At 45.9% G+C, this 16,572-nt stretch overlaps 1 protein-coding gene across 3 annotated transcripts in view; it reads right to left on the bottom strand.

Moving 5' to 3' along the window:
• The window catches only part of PLEKHG4B (pleckstrin homology and RhoGEF domain containing G4B), a 103,419-nt gene extending 87,814 nt beyond the window's left edge, over positions 1–15,605 (bottom strand). The window contains exon 1 of one of the 3 annotated variants that reach the window (XR_010112090.1): positions 15,395–15,604. Coding sequence is in view for 1 of the 3 variants with exons in the window: in XM_063604077.1 (XP_063460147.1) it covers positions 15,395–15,439 (45 nt within the window). In the remaining 2 variants the exon portion in view is untranslated. Of the gene's footprint in view, positions 1–15,394 lie in introns of all 3 variants that reach the window. The other 2 variants (XR_010112091.1, XM_063604077.1) reach the window with 2 other exon arrangements.
• Positions 15,606–16,572: the final 967 nt, after the last annotated feature.

Genomic DNA, 16,572 nt, shown 5'->3' with positions numbered 1-16,572 from the left:
CAGAACCCAGAACACCCCTCACCCACTGCGGAGTGTTTCTCCACCTTCAGGACGGGAACACCAGAACTGGAACACCCCTCACCCACTGTGGAGTGTTTCTCCACCTTCAGGACGGGAACACCAGAACCCAGAACAGCCCTCACCCACTGTGCACTGTTTTTCCACCTTCAGGACGGGAGCACGAGAACCCAGAACAGCCCTCACCCACTATGGAGTGTTTCTCCACCTTCAGGATGGGAACACCAGAACCCAGAACAGCCCTCACCCACTGTGCACTGTTTTTCCACCTTCAGGACGGGAACACGAGAACCCAGAACACCCCTCACCCGCTGTGGAGTGTTTCTCCACCTTCAGGACGGGAACACCAGAACCAGAACAGCCCTCACCCACTGTGGAGTGTTTCTCCACCTTCAGGATGGGAACACCAGAACCAGAACAGCCCTCACCCACTGTGCACTGTTTTTCCACCTTCAGGACGGGAACACGAGAACCCAGAACACCCCTCACCCGCTGTGGAGTGTTTCTCCACCTTTAGGACGGGAACACCAGAACCAGAACAGCCCTCACCCACTGTGGAGTGTTTCTCCACCTTCAGGATGGGAACACCAGAACCAGAACAGCCCTCACCCACTGTGCACTGTTCTTCCACCTTCAGGACGGGAACACCAGAACCAGAACAGCCCTCACCCACTGTGCACTGTTCTTCCACCTTCAGGACGGGAGCACGAGAACCCAGAACACCACTCACCCGCTGTGGAGTGTTTCTCCACCTTCAGGACGGGAACACCAGAACCAGAACAGCCCTCACCCACTGTGGAGTGTTTCTCCACCTTCAGGATGGGAACACCAGAACCAGAACAGCCCTCACCCACTGTGCACTGTTTTTCCACCTTCAGGACGGGAACACCAGAACCAGAACAGCCCTCACCCACTGTGGAGTGTTTCTCCACCTTCAGGACGGGAACACGAGAACCCAGAACACCCCTCACCCGCTGTGGAGTGTTTCTCCACCTTCAGGACGGGAACACCAGAACTGGAACAGCCCTCACCCACTGTGCAGTGTTTCTCCACCATGGAGGGAGCTGGCACCTTGTTCTGATTTGATTTGAAGTCTTACAGCAGGAAGGTTGTAATTTATGGTGTTAGTGAAAAACCACAGATATGATTTAAATTACGCATGATTGTTGTGCTTTTCCTAAAGCATCTTTCACCTTTTAATCTGAGTTGAGCAGCAATGGTGGTTGAAATGCAGCTCAAAGGATGTCAAACAACTTATCAGAGACTCTGCCTGAGGCCAGGCAAGGCCACCATGGGGCCTTGTTCACCAGAAAAATGATTATCAAAATTACCTTGTATACTGTACGGTGACTAATACAGCCCTCTTCCTCTTTTCAAAATTGTGTAAAAAAAATCAGCTTTATTATCTATTGCGATGAAGAAAATTATTTTAATACCACTTTAAATTGGGTTACTGGTTGTCAACTTAATTAATATTGGAACATTTATACCCCTTTATAATAATTTTCTTCCTTGAAGGATCCGTATTTTAGAAATGTTTATTATATGCTGGATACGGTGGACACTACATGTTAAGAGCTGGATTTTGTCGTCTTAAGAGTGTTGAGTTTTTTCTGGCAATTAAGTTACTGGCACATGCACATCTATGAGTGAATCAGTGCTGGGACTGGGCTGAGGTTGTTTAGGAATCAGTGCTGGGATTGGGCTGAGGTTGTTTAGGAATCGGTGCTGGGACTAGGCTGTGGTTTGGTGAAATAAGCCAGGCACAGAAACACAAACTTCTAAGTTTTCACTCATACGTGGGAGCTAAAAAGTGGATCTCATGAAGGTAGAGAGTAGACTAGTGGTTACCAGAGGCTGGGAAAGGAAAGGAAGACAGGAAAGAAGTTAGTTAAGAGGTACAAAAATACAGTCAGATAGAAGGAATAAGTTCTAGTAGTCTACAACACAGTAGGCAAATTACAGTTAATAATTTGTTGTATAGATTACTGTATATAGCTAGAAGAGAATCATTATGTTCCCAACACAAAAGAAAAATGTTTGAGGTGATGAATATCCCAACTACCCTGATCTGATCACAGCACTTTGTATACATGTATCAAAATATCACATGTACCCCAAAATATGTACAACTATTACACATCAATTTTTAAGAAGGAATAGAAAAGGATCTGGCAGGAATTCTGCAAAGTGGCAGTATATCCAGAAAATGGCAGTATATCCAGAGTTGAGGGTGGGGCAATGTACACAGCTGTGTAAAGACAAATGCAGGGAAAACTGGGGAAACCGCTGCGTGCGGTGCATTCTCTGATCATTGCTGGGTTGAATCTCCTCTTCTCCCAGAGTGGGGGTCGCTATACCCCCTCCTCAATTTCTCAGTGTTTGAATCCAAGCAGAAAAAATAAAATGAGCCCTGAAAACTGTGTCAGCCCAGGAACAAAGATGGGAAAGGAAAAATGAGAATAAAGCACCCGGGAAAACCCACTCACAACAGCACTGAACTTCACAGGATGCACCTGGTGGGAGCGATGGGACCTGGGTGGGAACATCTGACTTCACACACAGCAAGTGTTGTCTGTCCCCACCCCATGCACTGGCTGCAAGTTCACAAGGTTGAAGACAGACAACACTGCAGCCATCCCAGGGCAAGGCTCCTGTCCTGTGCCAGGGAAGGATCGGGCCCAGGGAGGGAACAGAGCGGTAACTCTGCAATGGAGGGGTGCAAACTTCCTGATGCCTCACCCGGAGCCTCAGCCAGATGTGCTAGCCAGAAGCCTCTACCAGATTTGCTTACCATAACCACCTGCTCCAAGACTCGAGGGTCAGACACAGCCAGCATCAGACTCAGCAGAAAAAAGCCATGTGTCACACAGATGTCGCCCAGGCAGGGCCCCAAATCCGTGAGCACCCTAGGAGTTCCAAGGGGGCCCAAGCCATTGGTGGAGTGTTAGTGCTAGTGTTAGTGTTGGTGCTGTCTGTATTAGTCTGTTCTCACACTGCTACAAAGAGATACTCGAGACTAGATAATTTATAAAGAAAAGATGCTTAATTGGCTCAGCGTTCTGCAGGCCGTACAGGAAGCATGGCAGCCTCTGCCTCTGGGGAGGCTTCAGGGAGCTTTGACTCATGGAAGAAGGCAAAGGGGAACCCGTGTCTTACAGGCGGAAGCACGGGCAGAGACGGGGCAGGTGCCACACACTTTTAACCCATTTGCCCTAAGTATACTCACCCACAGCACTGGCGGTTGCAGTGTTTACCCTGAGATAACTTTCCCACCAAAATATCTTGCTTTTATTATTATTTTTATTTACATTGCTCTAGTAGGTTAACTTTGGAAACAAAAGACATCATTCTATTTATAGCATTCTGGTTTTGGTAGTGGTATTTCCATTTACAAAATATAGTCAAATCCTAAACAAAAAAGCTTAATTATACTCATAACAATAATAAAATGACAGAAACTGATGTGAGTTCTAGTATATGTCAGGCACTACTAGAGGGTTTTATATGGATTAACCTCACAACAGTCTCTCCCTACAGACTTTCTCCAGAGCTTTATATGGATTTACCTCACAACAGTCTCTCCCTATAGACTTTTTCCAGGGTTTTATATGGATTTACCTCACAACAGTCTCTCCCTATAGACTTTTTCCAGGGTTTTATATGGATTAACCTCACAACAGTCTCTCCCTACAGACTTTCTCCAGAGCTTTATATGGATTTACCTCACAACAGTCTCTCCCTATAGACTTTTTCCAGGGTTTTATATGGATTAACCTCACAACAGTCTCTCCCTATAGACTTTTTCCAGGGCTTTATACGGATTTACCTCACAACAGTCTCTCCCTATAGACTTTTTCCAGGGTTTTATATGGATTTACCTCACAACAGTCTCTCCCTATAGACTTTTTCCAGGGTTTTATATGGATTTACCTCACAACAGTCTCTCCCTATAGACTTTTTCCAGGGTTTTATATGGATTAACCTCACAACAGTCTCTCCCTACAGACTTTCTCCAGAGCTTTATATGGATTTACCTCACAACAGTCTCTCCCTATAGACTTTTTCCAGGGTTTTATATGGATTAACCTCACAACAGTCTCTCCCTACAGACTTTCTCCAGAGCTTTATATGGATTTACCTCACAACAGTCTCTCCCTATAGACTTTTTCCAGGGTTTTATATGGATTTACCTCACAACAGTCTCTCCCTATAGACTTTTTCCAGGGTTTTATATGGATTTACCTCACAACAGTCTCTCCCCTATAGACTTTTTCCAGAGCTTTATATGGATTAACCTCACAACAGTCTCTCCCTACAGACTTTCTCCAGAGCTTTATATGGATTTACCTCACAACAGTCTCTCCCCTATAGACTTTTTCCAGGGCTTTATATGGATTTACCTCACAACAGTCTCTCCCCTACAGACTTTTTCCAGAGCTTTATATGGATTTACCTCACAACAGTCTCTCCCCTATAGACTTTTTCCAGGGTTTTATATGGATTAACCTCACAACAGTCTCTCCCCTATAGACTTTTTCCAGGGCTTTATATGGATTTACCTCACAACAGTCCCTCCCCTACAGACTTTTTCCAGGGTTTTATATGGATTTACCTCACAACAGTCCCTCCCCTACAGACTTTTTCCAGGGCTTTATATGGATTAACCTCACAACAGTCTCTCCCCTATAGACTTTTTCCAGGGCTTTATATGGATTTACCTCACAACAGTCTCTCCCCTACAGACTTTTTCCAGGGTTTTATATGGATTTACCTCACAACAGTCCCTCCCCTACAGACTTTTTCCAGGGCTTTATATGGATTAACCTCACAACAGTCTCTCCCCTATAGACTTTTTCCAGGGCTTTATATGGATTTACCTCACAACAGTCTCTCCCCTACAGACTTTTTCCAGGGCTTTATATGGATTTACCTCACAACAGTCTCTCCCCTACAGACTTTTTCCAGGGTTTTATATGGATTTACCTCACAACAGTCTCTCCCCTACAGACTTTCTCCAGAGCTTTATATGGATTTACCTCACAACAGTCTTTCCCTACAGACTTTCTCCAGAGCTTTATATGGATTAACCTCACAACAGTCTCTCCCCTACAGACTTTTTCCAGGGCTTTATATGGATTTACCTCACAACAGTCTCTCCCCTATAGACTTTTTCCAGGGTTTTATATGGATTAACCTCACAACAGTCTCTCCCCTATAGACTTTTTCCAGGGCTTTATATGGATTTACCTCACAACAGTCTCTCCCCTATAGACTTTTTCCAGGGTTTTATATGGATTTACCTCACAACAGTCTCTCCCCTATAGACTTTTTCCAGGGCTTTATATGGATTTACCTCACAACAGTCTCTCCCCTATAGACTTTTTCCAGAGCTTTGTATGGATTTACCTCACAACAGTCTCTCCCCTACAGACTTTTTCCAGGGCTTTATATGGATTTACCTCACAACAGTCTCTCCCCTATAGACTTTTTCCAGGGTTTTATATGGATTTACCTCACAACAGTCTCTCCCCTACAGACTTTTTCCAGGGCTTTATATGGATTTACCTCACAACAGTCTCTCCCCTATAGACTTTTTCCAGGGTTTTATATGGATTAACCTCACAACAGTCTCTCCCCTACAGACTTTTTCCAGGGCTTTATATGGATTTACCTCACAACAGTCTCTCCCCTATAGACTTTTTCCAGGGCTTTATATGGATTTACCTCACAACAGTCTCTCCCCTATAGACTTTTTCCAGAGCTTTATATGGATTTACCTCACAACAGTCTCTCCCCCTACAGACTTTTTCCAGGGCTTTATATGGATTTACCTCACAACAGTCTCTCCCCTATAGACTTTTTCCAGGGTTTTATATGGATTTACCTCACAACAGTCTCTCCCCCTACAGACTTTTTCCAGGGCTTTATATGGATTTACCTCACAACAGTCTCTCCCCTATAGACTTTTTCCAGGGTTTTATATGGATTTACCTCACAACAGTCTCTCCCCTATAGACTTTTTCCAGAGCTTTATATGGATTTACCTCACAACAGTCTCTCCCCTATAGACTTTTTCCAGGGCTTTATATGGATTTACCTCACAACAGTCTCTCCCCTATAGACTTTTTCCAGGGTTTTATATGGATTTACCTCACAACAGTCTCTCCCCTATAGACTTTTTCCAGAGCTTTATATGGATTAACCTCACAACAGTCTCTCCCCTACAGACTTTCTCCAGAGCTTTATATGGATTTACCTCACAACAGTCTCTCCCCTATAGACTTTTTCCAGAGCTTTATATGGATTTACCTCACAACAGTCTCTCCCCTACAGACTTTCTCCAGAGCTTTATATGGATTTACCTCACAACAGTCTCTCCCCTACAGACTTTCTCCAGAGCTTTATATGGATTTACCTCACAACAGTCTCTCCCCTATAGACTTTTTCCAGGGTTTTATATGGATTTACCTCACAACAGTCTCTCCCCTATAGACTTTTTCCAGGGTTTTATATGGATTTACCTCACAACAGTCTCTCCCCTACAGACTTTTTCCAGGGTTTTATATGGATTTACCTCACAACAGTCTTTCCCTACAGACTTTTTCCAGGGTTTTATATGGATTTACCTCACAACAGTCTCTCCCCTACAGACTTTTTCCAGGGTTTTATATGGATTTACCTCACAACAGTCTTTCCCTACAGACTTTTTCCAGGGTTTTATATGGATTTACCTCACAACAGTCTCTCCCCTACAGACTTTTTCCAGAGCTTTATATGGATTAACCTCACAACAGTCTCTCCCCTACAGGCTTTTTCCAGGGCTTTATATGGATTTACCTCACAACAGTGTCTCCCCTACAGACTTTTTCCAGGGCTTTATATGGATTAACCTCACAACAGTCTCTCCCCTACAGACTTTTTCCAGGGTTTTATATGGATTTACTTCACAACAGTCTCTCCCCTATAGACTTTTTCCAGGGTTTTATATGGATTAACCTCACAACAGTCTTTCCCTACAGACTTTTTCCAGGGTTTTATATGGATTTACCTCACAACAGTCTTTCCCTACAGACTTTTTCCAGGGTTTTATATGGATTTACCTCACAACAGTCTCTCCCCTACAGACTTTTTCCAGAGCTTTATATGGATTTACCTCACAACAGTCTCTCCCCTATAGACTTTTTCCAGGGTTTTATATGGATTAACCTCACAACAGTCTCTCCCCTACAGACTTTTTCCAGGGTTTTATATGGATTTACCTCACAACAGTCTTTCCCTACAGACTTTTTCCAGGGTTTTATATGGATTTACCTCACAACAGTCTCTCCCCTACAGACTTTTTCCAGGGTTTTATATGGATTTACCTCACAACAGTCTCTCCCCTATAGACTTTTTCCAGGGCTTTGTATGGATTTACCTCACAACAGTCTTTCCCTACAGACTTTTTCCAGGGTTTTATATGGATTTACCTCACAACAGTCTCTCCCCTACAGACTTTTTCCAGAGCTTTATATGGATTAACCTCACAACAGTCTCTCCCCTACAGGCTTTTTCCAGGGCTTTATATGGATTTACCTCACAACAGTGTCTCCCCTACAGACTTTTTCCAGGGCTTTATATGGATTAACCTCACAACAGTCTTTCCCCTACAGACTTTTTTCCAGTTACCTACATTTTGAAGTCTTATGCGTTAGTTTTACTAACTTCTGCAGACTTTCTAGTAATTTTATATTTTGGCCTTTGGCACAAACTTGTTTCTCAAAGAGGTCATTTCTTATTTCAAAATTTACATTTTTAAGACATATTTTCATATAACGTAATGAGATTTAAGAGCAGAGTCAAAAAATTAGTTCTAAATCTTCCACAAAACACTAGTAAACCAAATCTAATAGCATATTAAAAGGATTATTCACTGTGACCAAGTGGTAATTATTCCTGGAATGCAAGCGTTCTTCAACGTAAGAAAACCAATCAGTGTAATACACCACATTAACAGAACAAAGGAAAAAGCTCACATGATCATCTCAAGTGACACAGAACAGGCATCTGACAAACTCCAACACCCTTTCAAGATAACATACCCAGAAAACCAAGAATAGAAAGAAACTTCCTCCATATGATAAAAGGTATTTATGAAAAACACACAGCTAATATACTCAATGGTGAAAAACTCAAAGTTTTCCCCAAGATCAAGAACAAAATAGGGATGCCTGCTTTCTACACCTCTATTCAACATTGTCCTGAAAGTTTTAGTCTGAGTAATCAAACAAGAAAAAGAAATAAAAGGCATCCAAATTGGAAAGGAAGAAGGAAAACCATTTCTGTGTTCAGATGACACAATCCTCAATATAAAACATCCACAAAAAGCTAGATGGCTAATAAATAAATTCTGCCAAGTTGCAGGGTACAAGAACAACACACAAAAATTAGTTATGTTTCTATACACCAGCAATGAATACTTCGAAAAGGAAATTAAGAAAATGATTCCATTCACAATAGCATCTAAAAGAATTAAATACCTAGGAATAAATTTAAACGTAAAGGTAAAAGACTTGCTTGCTGAAAACTACAAAGCATTGCATTCTTAAATTAAATTTCTTTAATTTAAGAAATTAAAGAAAACACAAGTAAATGGAAGACATTGTGTGTTCATGAATTGGGAGGCTTAACATGTAAGACGTCCACACTACCTAAAATGATCTATAAATTCAGTGCAATCCCTATCAAAACTGCAACGGTCTTTCTTGCAGAAATGAAAAAGATGATCCTCAAATTCGCATAGAATTGCAAGGGCCCCAAAATCGCAAAATAAATAAATATATATATATATATACATATATATATATATATACATATATATATATATATATACACACTTTTTTTTTTTTGAGACAGACTCTCGCACTGTCACCTGGGCTAGAGTGCAATGGCGCGATCTCGGCTCACTGCAACCTCCGCCTCCCAGATTCATGCAATTCTGCCTCAGCCTCCCGAGTAGCTGGGATTACAGGTGCACAGCACCACACCCAGCTAATTTTTTGTATTTTTAGTAGAGACGGGGTTTCACTCTGTTGGCCAGGCTGGTCTCAAACTCCTGACCTCATGATCCACCCGCCTCAGCCTCCCAAAGTGCTGGGATTACAAGCATGAGACACCACACCCAGTCCCCAAAAAATTTTTTTTGAAAAAAAAAAAAAAAAAAGGAAAATTCAATTTGGAATACTCAGACTTCCTGATTTCAAAACTTATTACAAAGCTACAGTAATCGGCCGGGCGGGGTGGCTCACGCCTGTAATCCCAGCACTTTGGGAGGCTGAGGCGGGTGGATCATGAGGGTCAGGAGATCAAGACCATCCTGGCTAACACGGTGAAACCCCTTCTCTACTAAAACTAACACACACACACACACACACACACACACACACACACACACATTAGCCAGGCATGGTGGCACATGCCTGTAGTCCCAGCTACTTGGGAGGCTGAGCCAGGAGAATCGCTTGAACCTGGGAGGCAGAATTTGCAGTGAGCCAAGATCGTGCCACTGCACTCCAGCCTGGCGACAGAGTGAGACTCCATCTCAAAAAAAAAAAAAAAAAAAAAAAAGCTACAGTAAACAATGTGGAACTGACAAAAGAAGAATTGACATTGAGGGTACAGAATTGAGGTCTGGAAACAAACCCAGGGTTCAAAGACCCTGGCTGAAAATGGGGAAAAAATAATTCATTCAACGAATGAATGCTGACACAACTGAATAACCACATACAGAAGAATGAAGTTAGACCCCTACCCCACACCACATACAAAAGTTAACTAAAAATGGATCAGCAACCTAAACACAAGACCTAAAACCATAAAATTCTTAGAAGAAAACATTGGGGTGAACCTTCATGCCTTTGCATGTGGCAATGGATTCTTAAATATGTCACTGAAAGCATGAGCAACAAAAGAAAATATAGATAAACTGAATAATAATAGATAATGGATCAAAAGATATATAGATATAATGAAAATTAAAACTACACTGAGATAATGGTTCAGACCTACCAGGATGGCCATAATAATAATGTAAAAAATATAAAAGAACAAGTGTTGGTGCGGATGTGGGGAAATTGCACCTGTGCACTTGCTGGTGGGAATGGAAACGGTGCAGCTGCTATGGAGCGAGTCTGGTGGTTTGTCAAAAAGTTACACAGAACTGTGACAGAATCTTGAAATTCCATTCTGAGGTATATCTGCAAGAGAAATGCAAATATACATACACACACAAAACTTGTAAACACATGTTCACAGCAGCACTATCCACAAAAGCCAAAAGAAAAAGTCCAAATGTCCAACAACAGATGAATGGACAAGCTGTGGTCTATCCACACAGTGGAGAGTTATACAGCCATGAAAAGATATGAAATACTGACACATGCTGCAACAGATGAGGTTCACAAACGTCGTGCTAAGTGAAAGAAATCAGACACACAACCCTACATATTGTGCGATTCCGTTGATATGAAATGTCCGGAATAGATAAATCCATAGAGAAAGAAAGCAGATGAGTTGCCTGGGGCTGGGGAGGACGGAATGTGGACAAACAGCTTGATAGGTAAGGGGTTTTTACTTTGGAATGAGGAAAACGATCTGGAGCCTGAATGACAGGTAAGGGGTTTTGACTTCGGAATGAGGAAAACGATCTGGAGCCTGAATGACAGGTAAGGGGTTTTGACTTTGGAATGAGGAAAATCATCTGGAGCCTGAATGACAGGTAAGGGGTTTGACTTTGGAATAAGGAAAATGGTCTGGAGCTAGAAAGAGGTGGTGGTTGCCTAACATTGTGAATGTACTGACCGCCACTGAACTGTTTACTTTAAAATGGTTGATTTTACGTTATGTAAATTTCACTTTGCTAAATTCTTTTCAGAAAGTTAGTCCTAGTACCTTGTGGAAATTGTGCTAATTTTTTTTTCTCATTTGTTGGAACTGTTGCTCTCCTTGTATTTATTACTCCCACCCTAGCTGTAATCTTTCCCAAACAACCCCCTTCCCTATGCTTTTCTTTTTAAATACTGTCTTTTGGGGAGAAGGTATCTTTGTCTTGGAGGTATGAGTGGTCACTGTGATTCTCTGGGTTGCTGCCATGGAATGTTCCAGCCTCCAGACACATGAATATTCACTCCTATGCCCAATGTGGTCCTACAGGCTGACTAAATGCTTGTTCCAGTGAGGTCTTCTTTAATCTTTCTCAACAATCCATAAAGAAAACTCAGGAACCCTTGAACTCAGAAGGGTTCACTGCCTAATAATTTGGGCACTTCTACAAAACACTTCTTTAAAATATTACATGATTGTTTTGCTAAAATCCTACATATTATAGTTGTAATTCCTATTTCTTGGTGATATCTTTGAGTATAAACAACTTGAAAATAATTTCATTGAATATTTTTCCCTAAGAAATTTGACAAAAAATTGGAACTCATTCTTTTTTCCTTACTTCTAGAAAAATCTCCATCTCTCTCATTTCAGAATCATAGAATGATAACTAACATTTACTGAGCAGTTCCTGTGCTCCACACACTGCAAAGTACACTGCAAAGCTATTATCACTCAAGACTAAAGGTGATTAAGGTGAGGACCAGGGCCTTCCCCTCCCTCTCACTGCGAAAACCAAAAGTTGACCTGGGCCAGTGTGTGCACAGCGTGAATCCCAAACCACTGTAACGCCACCACCCACACCAAATGTCCTTTGTCTCAGTCTATTATACCAAAAGTTAGGGATCAAGAGCTTTCAGAAACTCATTCCAATCCCCCGATGTCCCAGTGAATGCAGGGAAATATGTCACTACCTGAAGGCAAGTGAGAACTTCAGGCAAAAGTTTCCACCAAACTATACCTCCTGCACTATACCTTGAGGAGTGGGGTCATCACCACCAGCAGACACTGAAGAGGTGGGTGGTCTCCTCCAATGGACACTAGAGAGGTGGGTCATCCCCCTCCAGCAGACACCAGAGGGGTTGGTGGTCCCCTCCACTAGACACTAGAAGGGTTGCTAGTCCCCTCCATTGGACACTAGAGGTGGGTCATTCCCTCCACTAGACACTGGAGGGGAGGGTCATTTTTATTCTTGAAAGTCTCAGGAATGATGTTCAGGTGGCAAGCCCGGAAGGAGAGTCCCACAGGGCAGGCTCTGCCCATCTGCATAGCCACCAAAGGCAAATTTGTCTTAGAATAAAGCTGGGAAGGGAGGGAATCTGGGCTTTACCAGAGAGGAAGGACAGATTGCTGAGCACTACAGAAGCTGGGGAATGAAGCAACTGGCACTGCTGCCCGGGTAAACGAGATCTGGCAAGAGACAGGGCATGGCGAAGTCGGCTCTGACCATCGTATGCAGACCCTCCCCAGGGCCGGAGAGGCTTTGGGCTGATGATGAAGGCAGGGTGACCCAGAAAGCCCTCTCTAGGTGAGGCGTACCAGAGTTGAGGGGCACAGGGTGGATGTGGGCAGGCTCAGCTTCTCCAGGGGAGGCATATTCTTGTTACCTGGCTGACGTAGCAACTCCAGTGCAGAACCCACGTCCAGGCTGTGTCAGCCTCAGAAAGGTAAGCAGTTTTAACATGTAAAAGAAATTCAAATTCACCACAAAGTATCTCTTTTGTACAATGTGATTTTCTGTCAGGGGAAATTTTGTAAGATCAATCAAAAAGAATTCAAAAGCTTTGTCTTTGAGAACCTGGGCCCAGGTGTGAACTGCGGCCCAGAAAAGTGTCCCAGATATCACAACGACATAGGCAGCTTTCAATTTAGGAACATTCTGTTAAAGAACAGTAACATAAGTGAAGAATGCAACTGTGTTTCCTTGTTAAAAGCTTGTGTACATCTCTTTTCAAGTTTGACTCTAGGGTACTCGGAGAGGTAGGTGAGGCACAGATGATTCCTGCAAACAATGAACAGACTGAAGCTCAGAGAGGCTGAGCTACTGGCCCGAAGGACAACAGCTCATGGAGGGTGGATGTGCTGGTTTCCAAGATTCCAGGCCTGTTCTTTGGACAAAAGATCGGAGTCTGGAGCCTGTTACCCACTTCACAGACACCTCCCCGAGAGCCCCCCATAAGGTAAAGGGAAATGTTGGGTGCCTTCTGCTTACCAGAGTCCAGATTCCCAGGCCCAGGACCAACACCTTCAGGATGGAACCTGCCACCTCTCAACCCCCTCCAGCCCCGCCACCCACTCATCCCAGCCTACCCCTCTTCACTCTCCCCCTGCTCAGAAGCACGTTGGGGTCTCGGGTCAGACAAAGTCTGAGGCTCTGTCTTCAACAGCATGGTGGAAGAAGGGAGCCCCTCACCACACACGTGGCACCTGAGGTCTTGGCTGGACCCAACAGCACTGGCCTGTCCACAGGGAGCACCTGCCCTGCCAGGTGTGGGGCGACCCAGGTGGGGAACAGAACCGCTGCCCCAGAGCACAGAAGCACTGATGCTGTATCAGCCAGGAGAGGCACCAAAATTTCAGGGCCCTTGAGGGGAGAAGGAGAACCAGGAGTTTGGCTCAAACCTAGCTTTGCTGCTTCTTGGCAGTGAGATGCTGGGCAGGTGTTGAAGCCTCAATTTCCACTATCTATAGAATGAGTAGCCCCACCTTGGAGGTCTGAGGTGAGAGTTAGGTGGCTCTAGATGGCCTGACTTTTGTTCAAACGCAAAGAGAGGACAAACTCATTCTGTTTGGAAGGAGGGAGGCAGTGGTGTCTGAGCTAGACTCAGATGATTTCCCACAAAAATCTCTGAGATCTGGGGATCTGGGGCCTCCTGTGTTTGGCTGGATGATACAACCTGTGAATACAGGTCTCAGGGAGCCTTGGGGCAAATTACTTCCTCAGCCCAGCATTTCTGGGCTACTTTACATGTAACGAAGAGTTCCTTTGAGACCACCGGCCAGCTTGAGAGCTAGCCAGTGCCACAGATCCCACAAAGGCGATTTCAGACTAGACCCACCCCCCAGAAAGGCCAGCAGCGCCCCTCTACCAGGATAAAAGATGAGAAGGCTCCGGCTAACACAGGGGACCTGACACCCTGGCCTACCGGCTGCCTGCGGGGTCAAGCCTGTGTGCTCCCAGCCCAGGCCACACCTGCATTTGCACACCGGATGCCGCACAGTGAAATAAAAACCTGGTATCTCCTCAGAAGCAGGAATATGAACCCACTTCTCGGTGGGGGGGGGGGGGTCACCAAGCACTGCTGCCCAGTGGGTTGTGATCCCATAGGGAATGTAAATGCTGAATATATCACAGAATCTCGGAAACGGCGGCCTCCTCAAGATCTCCGAAGTCCCTTCTGACCCAGAGAGCCTGGAATTTTGTGAATTCGAGGCAGGCTCAGGGAAATTGAAAGCTAAAACTCACCTTTGTCCACATTACATGAAGATTTACAGTAAATCTCTTCGGGAAGCTGAGAAACCTACCTTCCCAGGAATCTTGATTCAGGACCCACCCAGCTGCCTAAGGCTCAGCCAAAAGTATCAATTATGCACCGTTTCAATGACATTTAACTTAATTTTTAAATTATATGTTTCAATTCTTAATTAGACACCTAGACGTACCAACTAAACTTTTTAGGCAAAAGTGCTGTTGGGTAACAGGAGTAGAGTGTAATTACCTCACCTCAACCACTCTTTAGTTTCACACGAAACAGGGAAAAGCAAACCCAATATACTTTTTGCAACTCACATGAAAAACCTGAAAACAGCTTTATCACTCTTTCACCAAAGCTGAAATAACTGTCTTGTTTTACTAGCAAATGTTTCTTACTCAAATCAACTAGCACTCCAACACAAAAGTCAATCTTGGTATTTTTAAGTAAAAATTCTCTTTGTTCCGGGCCACCACAGATCACTGTTCTGTCCCACCGGCTTGAGCTAAAGAGTAACTTAGCAACTCTCAGTTTTGGCGATGAGATTTCAGACTCCCCTCCCCTGGCTCCCCTTCAGGCACCGAGAGGGCAAATCTGTCCAGAAAGCGTTATTTCTTCTCCCGAGTATTCATGAGGTTACAAGGAAAAGGGTGCCTGAAGAAGTTCCCTCCCATTCCCGCAGCAGCCGCCGGCAGGTCCCAGGACCCACGCCAGGACCCCCAGCACGTCTGGGTACCCGCGCCCCCTCCCACCCCAATCCCCGCGCCCGCCCGCCTTGATGCTCGCGCCTTCACCCCGCCCCTACCCTGGCGCCCCCATCCCGCCCCTATTCCGGCGCCCCCACCCCGCCCCTACCCCCGCGCCCCCACCCCGCCCCTACTCCGGCGCCCGCTCGCGCCCCTACCCCGGCGCCCCAACCCGCCCCTACTCCGGCGCCAGCTTGCGCCCCTACCCGCCGCAGTCCTCGTGCCCCCTCTTACCCGGGCGCCTGGGCCGCCCCCGCCGTCTGCTGTGCTGAAACCCATGCTGGCCCCTGGTCTCCCGAACTCCGACGCTTTCCCCGAACTCTGCCTGGTCCCGCTGTGCACTGGGCCGAGGCCGCCTTCGCCGCGCGCGTTCCCGGGGCCCCGCCCGATCCGGGCGAGAGAGGGGCGGGGCCGGGGTCTCCCCTAGGAGGCTCCGAGGGTCCGGCCTGGGCGGGGCGTCTCCCCTGGACCCGGCTGCGCAGCTCCCGCCTAGCCCCGGACGCGCCCACCTGGGCGGCTCCTCCCCGAGCGCGGGCGGCAGTGGCTTCTGCTTTTGTTCTCTCGGAGCCCGGAGCTCGGGGACCTGCCATTTTGTGGATGCCACGCTGCACCCGGACGGGCCCCTGGTTTCCATAACGTAGAAGCACAAATCTGAATGCTCCAGGGCAGAGGATCTGACCCCTGAGTTCTGCCAGTGTACCCGGACGGGACACCGATTTCCCCTGGTCTAGGCGGACCAGCTCCAGATTTCTGCAGGTGTGGACGGCCCAGGCACTCTCCTCCGTCCAGGGGCCGCTGTGGGAACTACGTGCCACCCCGCGCCTGGCCTGGATAATGAAGGGCTTCAGCGAGGGCCCCAAATTCCATCACCCCCACCCCCCCCCACTCAGGGTGCCTCGGGGTGTCTGGTGCTCTGGAACATGCTTTCCCCAAAGGTGCAATTTTAATGCCTTGATCTACAAAGAGCCTCCCAAAACAAAGTCCCTCTCCCGCCCGTTAGTCCAGGGTGCTCTGGGCACCAGCTTCCTGCTGGGAATTCAGCTAGGGAGGGTCTCATAAGGTCCACTCTGTCCAGGAGGGCCTCACAGGGACCCCACCTCAACCTGTCCCTTCAACTTGTCCCTCACCCCTACCCTGGCACCATCCCCAAAACTGCGGCACAGATGTGCTCATTTACAGATAATGCTCCGTTTTGTCACAGGTTACAGAGTGGATGAAGGTCAGGGACACAGCTAGGAGCCTCCCTCCTATGCAGCAGGCAGTCTCCCTGGGATCTCCGTCGAGGCCTCCTTGAGTCTCTGTGTACTCCTTCCTAGAATCCCTGTCCACACCTCCCTGGGATCCCCATCGAGGCCTCCCTCGAGTTTCTGTCTACTCCTCCCTGGAATCCCTGGCTGCGCCCCGCCTTGATT

The sequence above is a fragment of the Pan paniscus genome, chromosome 4 (genome assembly GCF_029289425.2).
Source record: "Pan paniscus chromosome 4, NHGRI_mPanPan1-v2.0_pri, whole genome shotgun sequence".
Classification (NCBI taxonomy): domain Eukaryota; kingdom Metazoa; phylum Chordata; class Mammalia; order Primates; family Hominidae; genus Pan; species Pan paniscus.
Note: the sequence above shows the minus strand (reverse complement) of the source record. Positions and strands in the feature narration are given on the sequence as shown.